The 13841-nt window shown below is 39.9% G+C and overlaps 1 protein-coding gene across 2 annotated transcripts in view; it reads right to left on the reverse strand.

Annotated features, from left to right (window-relative positions):
- GPR155 (G protein-coupled receptor 155) overlaps positions 1-13841 on the reverse strand; it is a 37177-nt gene extending 23336 nt beyond the window's left edge. For both annotated transcript variants that reach the window (XM_081322343.1, XM_081322344.1), the window contains exons 1-4: positions 13722-13841; positions 9863-10368; positions 2136-2535; positions 468-633 (exon numbers count right to left, since the gene is read on the reverse strand). In XM_081322343.1, the coding sequence (XP_081178469.1) occupies positions 468-633; positions 2136-2535; positions 9863-10328 (1032 nt within the window). In that variant the 5' untranslated portion in view covers positions 10329-10368; positions 13722-13841. The remainder of the gene's footprint in view (positions 1-467; positions 634-2135; positions 2536-9862; positions 10369-13721) is intronic.

Here is a 13841-nt window from a genome sequence, read left to right on the forward strand (position 1 = left end):
AAAGAAATGATAGGTAGTCGACTTATCACTGCAACTGGGACCGACCAGATTTCTGATTGTAAGTCATTCTGGTTGTCAGTCACCCAAACAACCAGACCCAATTTTATGACTTTTTTTGGGTGGTGGCTGCAGTCATTAAGCCAGCGCTATGGTCATGTGAATCTATTCATCCAAATGGGTGTTTTTTGCTGGAAACTGGCAAAAAAGTCATGAACTGCAGTCACATAACCATGGCATGCTGCAACCCGTCATAAAAGTGAGCCAGTTGCCAAGCACCTCAAATGTAGACATGTCACTACAGGGCATGATAGTGGTGTGGCGTGACCTTTTACAACAGTCAGAAGTTCTTTATGACTTGTAAAGCACCTGTTCTGGCCTCGTTTTAATTTCAATCAGTTGTTAAGCTACCAGTCATATGTCAAGGACTACCTCTAATTATGTGGAAAAAAAATATTTAAGAGACATACAACTTCTACTTCCATGTTAAACTGTGTTGCAAATATAGCCACACCCGGAGCTGTTGGAAAGACTCCATAGAGAAATGCATAGTTGGATAAACTGGTATGGTTGACCAAACTTTGGCTCTTGTCTAACAATTCCACCATTTCACGGCATAGAAGGGGCATCAACAGCCTAGAATAAAGACAGAAAAACAAAACAAAAACAAATTATTCCACTGAAAAATTTAGGGCCCTAAATTAAAAATTATTTTTTCAGTGAATCTTCTCTATGTAGGTCAACATATGGACTTAATTCTAAATGTCACAGGCAGTCCTTGACTTACAACCATTCATTTAGTGACTGTTCGAAGTTACAACAGCACTGAAAAAATTGACTTATGACTGTTTTCCACACTTACGATTGTTACAAAATTCTCATGGTCATGGCAACTGGCATGTATCTATGACAGGGCTTTTCAACCTTTTCACCCATTGTACCACTTTTTGGATATGGCAACATCCGAGTACCACCAGTCGCCTAGCAAGGTGTCAAAAACTTGATGACCAAAAAAAAGAAAAAAAAAAGAAAAAAGTGATGAAGTACAGGTAGTCCTCGACTTACAACAGTTCGCTTAGTGGCTGTTCGAAGTTACAATGGCACTGAAAAAAGTACCCCCCAAGCCACAGCCGAGCAAGACACCTGCCTGCCGGCCCGGCGGCGCTCTTCCTCCTGTCTGAGGTTTTCATTGTTGTGAGCATTTCTGTTGAGGATTGGCAACGGGGCTGGGGTAGGGGGGGTGTTTGGTTTTTATTCCCCCCGTCTGCTGGGTGGTTGCAGCAGGTTTTGGTCACTTCACATGACCCTGGGACACTGTGACCGTCATAAATATGAATCAGTTGCCAAGCATCTGAATGTAAATCACAAGACCCTGGAGATGCTGCAACATTCCAGCTGATTGGCACTTCTTCTGGGTTCAGAAGCACCAGGATCAGTGCCAAGCTCTAGGTGAGCACTGACAGCCCCGAAGAAGCGCTGATCCTGGCGCTTTTGCTGAGCCCTGACAACTCTGCAGCTCCAGCCATCTCTTGCTCAGGCTTGTGCGGTGCTGCCACCGGTTCAGCTCATTCCCCTCCCCCGCTACCACTTTTCTAGGATGGTCGCATACCACCTGCCAGGTGCCAATGTACCACAGGTGGTACCTGTACCACTGGTTGAAAAGCCCTGATCTATGACAACTGCATTCTGGGGTAATGTGATCTCTTTTTGCGATATTCTGACAAGCAAAGTCAACGGGGAAGTCAGATTTATTTAACAACCATGTTACTAACATAACTACAGTGATTAACAACTGTGGCAAGAAATATTGTAAAATGGGGCAAAACTACTTAACTGACTTGCTTAGCCACAGAAATTTTGGGCTCAATTGTGGTCATAAGTCAAGAGTTACCTGTATTTTAAGGAACACTGGTTTTGTAGCATTCATATTTGCAATCCAAGCACAAAGTATTGGAAGATTCTTACCATCTAATAATTTTAAATTTCTATCATGCAATCATAATAAAAAGGACAAACAATTTTTCATAATCTGAGATAAAATGGTTCAGTCCAATTGTTGGAAACTATTTTTTTAGTTCATGACAAAATGTTTAATATTTAATCCCAAAGCACAAAGAAACGTAAGGAAAGAAACTTACAGTTTAGCTGTGATGAGAAGAATTAGTGCAACAAATGTACTCCTTGTCAGTTTTTTTATTTGGCCAACCATGGTGAGACCCAGGTAAAAAAGGGCCGAGCCAGAAAATGAATTGGCAAGACTATCAAGGAAGTTTTCCAAATATACAGGAATCTTTTGTTTAAGGATGTAATTGGAGACAATTCCTATGAAGACCATAAACACAATTGGATTCTGCAGCACGTGAAGAAGCCCAAGTCCTACGATTTTCATTCTGCTGTGAGAGAGATTCTGATTGTCTTTTGATTTCTGGATTTCACAGAAGATAAACCCCAAGGGGTTTAGCATCATAAGCGATATTGGTGCAACCAGGTAAATGTACTGGATATACTCAGGATATGTATTTTGATACAAAGCTTCAACTAGAGAAAAAAGAAAAAGATTGTGGAAAGCAGTTAATTACACTGGATATGCCTTTATTCTCACATTTTTAACTACCGTGCATAGAATAGATGGAATTATTATTGCAACACTTAAGTTATTTCATCCATAGCAGCTTCCTCACTTAGAGTAATACTCCAGAGCTTCATATATATAGCTTATCCAAACAAAGTACACTCGCTTATCAATTTTCTTTTTTTAATCATCAAATTTCAGTCATTACTCTTAATGTACTGCCAGACATTTCTTTTGGGACAAATAGATAAGCAATTAGAAAAAAGTCATGGAACTTAGTTCTTATATGTGACAACTGCAGCAAGACTATTAGATGTTCAAAAGTAGAAATATTTGATGCTACATACAATGAAGGAATAGTTGGGAAAGATGATGACATTGGTGGAGATGTTTAAATTAACCTGTTTGATGAGAGAGAAAACAACATCTACATTTATGGCTGATTAGAAACCCCTAGTAGACATTTTGCATAAAATGGGAAAAAATGCAGCTATGATTTATGCATTTGATGATTAGGGAAAAAACTGGACAGAAGAGACAGGGTTTTTTTTTGTAATCATAGAGTAAAAAAAGGTTGTAATTGTACAAGTATTTGAAATCGGAATTTATTTCTATTCTTTCTTTTCCACTTTTGCTTTTCTTTTCTTTTTTCTTGCTTTTTCTCTACATTAGTTTGTGTTCATTTTTATGGTTCTTTGTGAACCCTTTAATAAAATTTATTTAAAAACCCAAGTTCCTTGTGCTAGCTAAGTCTGATGAAAATTACAAGTAGTTCATGACTTACAGCCAGTTACTTAGCGAGAGTTTGAAGTTAGGATAAACCTACCAAGGGGCTACTTATGACCCAGATTCAAAGTTCTGACAGTTGGTCCTCGCATCAGTCATGTGACTGAACTTCAGGTGTTTGGCAACCAGGCTGCATTTATGGCTGTTCCTACTGTCTAGCATTCGCTTCCAGTTTTTGGCAAAACTACATGCATAGTGAACCACTGGTTCACTTAATGACTGTAGATTTGCTTACTGACTGTAGCAGCCACTTAATAACCACATCACTTAATGACCGCCAAAAAAGGTCATAAAATCATATTATGTGATCAGTGAGTTTTATAACTGTCACGACTGTAAATCGAGGATTACCTGTATAGCCCAGTGCACTTGGCAGGCAAAACTACTGCCATGACAATTCAAGAAAAAATATTGCTCTGCCAATAATTAAAAAATCCTATTTGCTGAGGAAAGACATGGTCCTACCTAAGTGTTTTAAAAGCCTTTGACAATAGAATTTTAAAATCGAATTTGGACTTGTTTTGAGAACAGTTATATAACTCCATCTACTTAGAAACTTTGTAGGCCAGCTTGAAATGTGATACAACATTTTGAGTATTATCTAATTAAAATAATCACCGTTTCCAAAACAACACATGCATTGAGAAGCTGGATGTGCTTAAACATCTAGATAAGAGTCTTGCCTGGACAGGATTTACACATGGGATATTGCTAAAGTGTCTGACATTTTTTAAATGCAAAATATTTCATATTTGAAGTTGTTTTGTGGAGATTGAAATTGATTCTTCTATATTTAGTTGAAGTGTCCCAATGATACACTATTCTGAAAGAATTTCAATCTTAAAATAATTATTTCAAACTCAAAACAGCATTTTTTGAATCTGAAGCAAGCAATTTGAGTGTGAAATGGGTTTTTTGAGCTCAGTACACTTTTGGCATATCAGAAAAATTCCAGAATATTTCTAATAAGGTCAGAGTACAGCCTAAAACACAAAATGGAGTATTTTGCACACTGTTACAACATTATCCCCTGCAGAAGAGATGGAATTCCAGCTTTTATCAGTTGGGCATTTTGTTCCACAATCTCTTTCGGAAGATAGGACATTTTGAACAATGGAGAGAAGCAACAGGATATACTTACATCATCATTATCTTGCCTTTGTTTATAGATAATTGAAGGTAGCAAATATACCCAGTACTCCTGCCTTCCTCCTATTTTCACCACAATAATGCTGTGATGTACATTGGGCTGAGATAAATGGACTGGCTTAGTCACCCAGCTACTTTTGTGACTAAGTGAAGCCTAGAAATCACAGACTCCAAACTGGCCCTCAATTGCATATTTTATTGGCAAGATTGACTACAATTGAATAATCGTATTTGCTAAGGAAAGATATGGTCCTACCTAAGTGTTTTAAAAGCCTTTGACAGTATTGAATGACCTTTGAATTTTAAAATCAAATTTGGACTTGTTCTGAGAACAGTTATATAACCCCATCTATTGACAACCTTTGTAGGCAAGCTTGAAATGTGATATGACATTAAATAATCTTGTTTTATAACCCTGATCTTTCTCTTAATGAAATGGCCTTTGTATCATCTTACAGCCAGTGATAAACAGAGACTGATTAAATCTTGCATATCCGTTGACAGAGCAGCTGACACAGAATCACTGTCATCAAAACACACTTCCCAGCCAGGAAAATAATGAGGTAGATAAGTTCCTGGCTTTTAAATTTGTAACATTGTCTTTCATCTTTTAAGTCTAACAAGCAAATATTTAATTAAATATCAATTTGGCCATCTTCCCTAATGTCCTGACCATTGAATGCTTTCAACTCAAATGTCTGTTAGTCCTCTTGGCCATGCTGATAGAGATGATAGGATCTGTATCCCCAATCTCTCAAGAATGTCTCTCTGACCTTGATGCTGGCTCCTGTATGCCTTCAAACACCTCCTCTGAAGACTATTAGGTAAAGGTAAAGTAAAGGTTCCCCCGCACATGCGTGCTAGTCGTTTCCGACTCTAGGGGCCGGTGCTCATCTCCGTTTCAAAGCCGAAGAGCCAGCGCTTGTCCAAGGACGTCTCCGTGGCCATGTGGCTGGCACGACTAGACGCCAAAGGCGCACGGAACGCTGTTACCTTCCCACTGTAGTGTTCCCTCTTTTTCTACTTGCATTTTTACGTGCTTTCGAACTGCTAGGTTGGCAGAAGCTGGGACGAGTAACAGGCGCTCACTCTGTTATGCGGCACTCGGGATTCAACCCGCCAAACTGTCGACCTTCTGATTGACAAGCTCAGCGTCCTAACCCACTGAGCCACCGCATCCCTTGAAGACTATTACATAGCCATAATAAAGGTTTAAGTGTTGGGAGGAAAATTGAGTGGGAGCAACATTATTATCCTCTCACTAGTTCTTCATATCTATAAAGTCATAAAGTATTTGTATTTCTTTTCAAAACATATGTTGCATTTGATTGCAGTTAGATACTAGATTGCTAGATAGATTAGTCTATTTTTTTAAAAAAAGAACATTTAACTATATATGTATAAATTAAAATAAATTTTAGCAGATTTCCCAAACTTCCTCACAATAATCCTTCCTAAACAAATACAATTATAGTAGCACAATAAGAGAGGGCATGGCTTGTATGCGTTCATTTAAAAATTGCATAGTGCATGGCTTCATCCAACGATCTTAACTCGTCAGGTTTTATTTGAGAGAATTTTCTAAAATATTGTGTAGGACTATAATAATCAAAAGTAGCATGTTACAACTGTTCCTGAAAACAAACTGATAAATAGCAAAGCTTTTTGGCTATCACTATGTTATACCACTGATTTGCTGACAATTTACAATCAGAAAGAAAAGATATCACTTAATCTGCGTACAGAAAAAATGCATAGAACAAAAATTACAGGAGCTTTACATGTCATTTTTGTATAGTATCTAGCCTGCAAAACTAACACATCCAACTGACTCCAACAGGTCTACTTTAAGTAGGGCTACTACATTCAGTCTATGAAAATCCAGACCAAGACTTAGTAGCAAGTTACTAGTTTTCTATATTTCCTTATTACACCCCCACCCCCCACCCCAGTGACTACCAAGATTTTTGCTGCATAGATAAATAGTAGTTCTATTTTAAGTTGAACCAGGGCTTTTTTTTCTCATAGAACACTCAGAATGGCGTTCCGGCACCTTTTTTGATAGATTTTTCCAACTTTTGCACAAGCTGTGCTACTCCCTCTATTGGCTTTCGAAAGCCAATAGGGACTTTCTTTGTTCTCCTTCCGGAGAGGGAACTGTCGGCTGCGGGCAGGCGAGGCTGCCCGAGTCACACCTTAGCAGCAGGTGTGAAGGAAGAGGACCTGGGGGAAGGGGGAGGCCCATTAAAAAAGGTCCTGTGAATTACGACACTGGCCATGCCTGACACTGGCCGTTCCTGTCTGTCGTCGGATCCCTGCGTTTAGGCGGGTTGCAGGCTGGTGCTGGCTGTTAGTTTGCACCAGGGCAAAATTACATCGGCCCAATCTAATTTTAGAACCATGCAGGATTAGCAAGGTAAACTTTTCTTCAGTTAAAGTCCTCTCTTGTTCATTTCATGGAGACATCTGGGTAGCCTTTATTTTTGCAACAGTATATAACTGGTTTGCATTGTCTCCTTTATGGTGCCCTTACGTCCCCACTCCCAACTCCCCAATCTAACCTACATCTCTGAGATTTCCTGACAGTCAGCCATCCAAGCACTAACTAGATTTGACCCTACTTAGCTCCAAGCTCTGGAGGTGGTCCTCAATGGCCCCTGAGAGTGAAAGTTAGCTTTCTAAAAGATAGTTTGCTTTACTCCCTCAGCCAGGAGAGGTGTCTCATGGCTACTATTTTAGTGGTTATCTCGATTCTTGCAGATTTTGTACGTCTTATCTGAAGTGGTAATCTTAAGCATTTTTTTCATAAATTACTTAAGGATATGCAACTATATTTTCTCATATTTATCTAATGTTACTTTTGCATCTACTTTTTTCAATCCATTTTCTTTCTGTCATTAATTCCCCAAGAATAAGAAATGTAAATTGTAAGCTCCTCATAGCACAGTTCTATATCATTGTTAAAATACACTGGGCAATTATGGACATATTCATTCGTATTCATAAATAGATTGAATTGTAACACTGTCCCTCTCACCTAAGCCTGTTCTCTTGTGTGTACGATTTGAAAATAGCCAGGCCATTTTTTATCAGCAGTTGTAAAGAAATAGAAACAAAATGTTTAACTTATGTATTAATAACAATTTCTTTGCAATTCATTATCTTGTCAGTAACATGACTCCATCAATTAAGCACATATATGTTGAAGGCAACATGATGGGGGATTATGGGTTTTTAAATTGGTGTTTTTTAGTAATGTATTATTGTTTTTTTAACTGGGCACTGGTTTAATTTCTTTTTAACTTTTGTATCGTTATTTATATATGCCCTGTGAACCGCCCTGAGTCCCTAGGGAGAAGGGCGGTATAGAAATCAAATAAAACTTAAACTTAAACATATACACTTGTATTAGACATCTATTATCTACCACTGCTACTCCTTCCAAAAGGAACTCCATATATGTCATACTATATATGCAAAAGTTGTCTCCTCCTCTATTAAAGTGCAACACATCATTTTCCAAGTAGACAAAAAAATATTCCATCTTTACTATACTCACCTGCAGTATATAAATATGGGGGAGCTATCCCACAATTTTTCACCCCTATTAATTTGTTAAAACAGAACCTAGTGTTCTAAGTTCATCATGAACTAAGTCTGATGAAAATAACTATTTTGGCAGGGATGAATTAATAGCATGCATTTTGGGTTATAGGAGCATCTCATTCACTTGAACCAATGTGATCATATCTTTAAAATGGTATGTAAAAGCCATCAATAATGTGGTTGCTAATATAGGTAGGTCCGGCTTATTTGCTGTTTGTATTTAAGGAGATGCTCACAACAAATTCTAGTTTATTTGGTGAATGCCTGAAAGATGCATTATGAATTGAATATATAATTTTTAATTATATAAATAAAAATATAAATAAAATTATATAAATAAAAGATTAATAAGATGAGAGTTCCAGCACTTTTTTTTAGAAAAAAAGCAATGAGCTGAACTAAATCAAAATAGATGTCATAACTTACAATGAATGGCCTGCCTGCATTTTCAAAGATACGTTTAACAACTTCTATGGGAACTTTGACATAAGAGGATTATGGAAAAGAGAGGACAAATATTTCCATTCTCTAGAAAAACCAATTCTATCAAATTTCCAGTTTCATCACAAATAATTGCATCTTACATGATAAAAATATCCCCAAACTTCATTCTGTTTACACTTTCTTTAATGAGCTTATTTTGTTGTTGTTGTTGTTGTTAGTTGCGAAGTTGTATCTGACCCATTGCGACCCTCTACCATCTTCTGGAGTCCATTTAGGCTCACGCCTACTGCTTCAGTGACTCCATCCAGCCACCTCATTCTCTGTCGTCCCCTTCTTCTCTTGCCCTCAATCTTTCCCAGCATTACACTCTTCTCCAGTGAGTCCTTCCTTCTCATTAGGAGGCCAAAGTATTTGAGTTTCAACTTCAGGATTTGGCCTTCTAATATACTACTTAGGATTTAATGGTGCTTAAAGGACAGAGCTATATTCCATTCTGTTAAGTACCTTTTAATGATAGGGACTATAAACCAAGCTTTCTTTCCCAGCTAAGGATTCAAACTATTATTTTCTTATAAATGACATCAGCATAAGGCAACATTAGCTAACTGTATATAAATGCAGGCTCTGTGAATCAGTGTAGCTTCAAGAACAGACAATATAAGAAAAGGTGAATCTGGAGATCCAAATTTAATGCCTAATGTGCCACTCCCTACAAATGATGAAACTATTGCACCTGTGCACAGAGTAAATTTATATATCACGTTAATCTGTTGTTTATCCAATAATGGTTCATTAAATAAAGCATAATGTTTAGCTTCCCCAGACATGCTGACCCACAAGACTATGGTTTACAATTCATAATGACTGATTCCACACCAAATACAGTACAATATGTACAACTTCTTACAATGAGATTTTGGAGTTTGGGTGCAGTTTAATATATGAAATGTTTGTCTTGAGGTTTTCACAGACTAAAAACACTTACTGTACCATTTTTAAAAAACCGTATTTGCAATATTAGGCCAATATATTTCTCCTTTTGGAGAGCAAATGTATATTTTCTTCTCAAAAATTAAAACACTGCACTACAGGAACAAAAAAAATGACTGGTTTCAAAGAAGCTCTTATCTAGGCAGAAAGTTATACATTGTTGATAAAGTGACTAATTTATGTCTTATATCAAAACTGCATACACACAAACCCACGCCCTGCCCCAAATATGTGTTTTGGAAATGGATGTTATGCATGCCAATTCTAAAGCACTAGGAAAAAATACAAGATACCGTAATTACATAAAATGATTCTTACCTATAGGATATCCCAGTGCAAAGTCGTTGCTCTGAGTAGCAAAAATAGGAAAGAGTCCAGCTTTGCTAAATCGTTTTTCAGGAGTGACTATCAACAATGTTAATGCACAGACTAAGAAGAATACAGAAGCTTTGGCAATCAGGATGCTGTACAGAAAGGACCAATTCACATTGGAAAAATTCAGCAAGACCATATTTTTGAAGAGCAAAGCCGGGAGTGCAAAGCGGGAGACAAAATTTCCTAATCCTTTGGCCTGAGTTGATGTAATTATATTAACTCTTCCAGCTATATATCCACAAAGGATAATGCCAAAGCATTGTAACAAAGCTGGAAAAAGCTTACTTATTGACATTGAAGGAGAATTACTGCTTAAATTCAGTTGATCCTCAAACTTGTTAGATATAAGACCAGACATATTAGTTGCAGAAAAGATATTCTTTGTGTTGATGTGAGTAAAAACATCCATGTTTATTCGTCCCTTCTGAAAATTTTAAAAGTAGTCTGATCTGTAAAAGAAAAAAAGCAATGTTTCTTGATCATTCTGAACAGATATTGCATTCTGTATTTTTGTCTAGTGCACTTCCAACATGTCAAGCCAAAAGCCATTTTCATATTATGTTGAATATTTATCATAGAGACAGAATATTGACTCTGTTGAAAACAAAAAATAAATCAGGTGACGTCAGGGTAATGGTGGACAGGAACTGAATTGCTTGTAGATAAACTAGTATGATTAATTTACTTCAGGGTAGACCTGCCAATCTAGTAATTCAAAAGCATGCAAATGCAAATAGATAAATAGGTACCACTTCGATGGGAAGGTAGCAACATTCCATGCATATTTGGCATGTGCTCATGACACATGACCATGGAAGCATCTTCCGACAATATTGGCTTGGCTAGGAAATGGCAATGAGCACAGCCCCCCTAGAGTCAGACACAACTGGAGAATGGAAATGTTTATCTTTATCTTTACCTTTACTCTGAATTTCCCTTTATAGAAAAACTAAAAATTCTTACAGAAAAATGTGTTGGCTGTAACAAGTGGGAATTAGGTAAAGGTAAAGGTTCCCCCGCACATGCGTGCTAGTCATTTCCGACTCTAGGGGCCGGTGCTCATCTCCGTTTCAAAGCCAAAGAGCCAGCACTAGTCCGAGGACGTCTCCATGGTCATGTGGCCGGCACGACTAGATGCCAAAGGCGCACGGAATGCTGCTACCTTCCCACCGTAGTGGTCCCTATTTTTCTACTTGCATTTTTTACGTGCTTTCGAACTGCTAGGTTGGCAGAAGCTGGGACAAGTAACAGGCACTCACTGTTACGTGGCACTCGGGATTCGACCCGCCAAACTGCCGACCTTCTGATCGACAAGCTCAGCATCCTAACCCACTGAGCCACCGCGTCCCTATAAGTGGGAATTAGAACATAGATAAATTTATAAAGAAATTATATTATAAAATTATAAAGAAATTACTTAAAAATATAAAGAAATTACTGATCTACAAACCAGGAGATTGTGAGTCTGCATTGACAAACAAAACCAAAACCAAAACCAAAAGGCAGAATAAAAATCTAAGAAAAAGAACTGGGATTCTATTCATCGAGCAGTGTGCCCATTTGTTTGGACTAGTGATGTAGTAGTAGTCCAGAATAATTGTGATCATGTCTGCTTCCCTTGTTTAGGATGACTATTATACTTAGGAATTCAATTAATTTAGGTTTAATTTAGGTAGTCACTGAAATATACTTGCAGGTGTGAAATTTAAGTACACTTTCCTCTCAGAAATAGAAAGCTCAAAGAGAGCTTTGTCAGAGAAACTATACTGACTGGAATTGCAAAAGAAAAATCTCTGCCAGGAAGTAACATTGTTAAAACATGTGTATTCTTCCAATCATCTGGGGACATGAGAAATTTAAAAATAAAACATAAGAGACTGCTAATTTTTGAATTTCCTGTTTTTGAAAACCAACTAAACCGTCTGCCATCTGATTTTCTACACTGAGGCCTGAAGAAAAAAATTCTACCTCAGTGGAAAAAAAGGAGGGAAAAAATACAAATATAATTTTGAACATACTTCAATTTTACTTTACTGAAAAGTTTTACCGCCAGGCAATGAAAGTATTAAAATGACTTAATCTGCCAAGCAATATTGCAATAATTTCATTGGGTAATTATTAGCAAGGGAAAAAGGAGTAAGTAATTGCAACAGGATGATGTCATTTTGTCCCAGTTGACCTGGCTTGAGTTTAAGAAAGGGATTATGAAAGCAAGAGAGAAGGGTGGGGGGAGAAGGAGGGCAAAAGTGGGTGACAACTGAAAAAAATATATACATCCATTTTAATTAAAATCCTGAATTCCTTCTAATATTTACGCCATGTGTAAAAACACAAATCACACAACGCCAATGCATCAGGGGAGCAGCTCTAAGCAGCGATTAAAGGCAGTGTGGACTAGGAACTGGAAGTCTGCAGGCACAAAACCGACTGGTTGACTTTGGGCCCCTCACATCCAGCCTTAGGACAAAGATAACTGGCAAGGCTACTTCCAGACACGTTGCCGAGATAACTGCAGAGTCTTCTGATCTAAAGGCTTATTTTCTGAGATTCTAACGGCTCATCAGGCGGCCACGGCAAGTAATACCCGCGTGTCGACTTTCTGAACGTTTGGATGGAAGCGTTAAAGCTAATGAGGCAACTAAATCGCTACGGGTCGACTGATTTTAAGAAACGCATCCAACCCCAGGGTTAGGTCTTTAAACAGAAGACTCTCCACACACACACACACACAGAAAGACAGACAGACAGACAGACACACACACACACACACACACACAGTCACCTCCTCTCACACGCCCGCGCCGGAGCTGCGAGAGAAGCGCTCGTTCTCAGCCGACGGGCCCACCCCGCAGCCAATAGGATGGCGTTTACGAGGAACAGGAAAGGACTGGTGGCGAGTTTGAGTCGATTTGCACGCCGAACGAAGAGCGGCGGCCGGTGCTAAACCGGCGGCAGAGGCGCGGGCGAGAGTGCCAGGCTCCCACAGAGCGCCAAGCACATCCACCCTCTTTCCCTGCTCCTGGCTGTCACTGTGCACAAAAAAGGCCCCACGGAGGAGGCTCCTTACAAGGGCAACAACCTCCGAAATGCCCTCCCTCGCCCCCCAACTCAGCGCGTTTGTTGTTGTTAGCTGCGAAGTCGTGTCCGACTCATCGCGACCCCATGGACAACGTTCCTCCAGGCCTTCCTGTCCTCTACCATCTTCTGGAGTCCATTTAAGCTCACGCCTACTGCTTCAGTGACTCCATCCAGCCACCTCATTCTCTGTCGTCCCCTTCTTCTCTTGCCCTCAACCTCTCCCAGCATTAGGCTCTTCTCCAGTGAGTCCTTCCTTCTCATTAGGTGGCCAAAGGATTTGAGTTTCAGCTTCAGGATCTGGCCTTCTAAAGAGCAGTCAGGGTTGATCTCCTCCAGGACTGACCGCTTTGATCGCCTGGCAGTCCAAGCGACTCGCAGGAGTCTTCTCCAGCGCGTTAGCTCCGGGGAATGCCACATGCCCACCCACTGGCTAAAGCCCAGTCCGTGGCTAGCAGCCCAAGCGTGGCCCAGAGGGAGAAGGCTGGAAGCCCCCACTCCTCACCCACTGCGTCGCCTTGGAAGCCGGCTATTCCTTCCTTCCTTCCCGCGTCCTCTCAATTCCCAGCTCCCCACACAGCGAGCAGCTGCTCGGTTTCCAAGGTGAGCCAACCCGGCGAGGCGAGCTGGAGCCTGCTGTGACTACCACCCCCGCTCGCCCGTCCGCCCGTCCGCGCGCCTCCTGCAGCTGCTGTTCGCGGGGCCAGGGCGCCTCTGCCTCCATTACCTGCCCTCCCCCTACGGGGGCTGCAACACCGAGAGCAAAAGCAGACTGGGCATCTCCGGCCCTGCCGTGAGGGGGGGAACCTGTCGTCTTGACGGGAGCAGCTCGCGTGGGGCTGAACCC

The sequence above is a fragment of the Vipera berus genome (assembly GCF_964194415.1).
Source record: "Vipera berus genome assembly, chromosome: 1".
NCBI lineage: Eukaryota > Metazoa > Chordata > Lepidosauria > Squamata > Viperidae > Vipera > Vipera berus.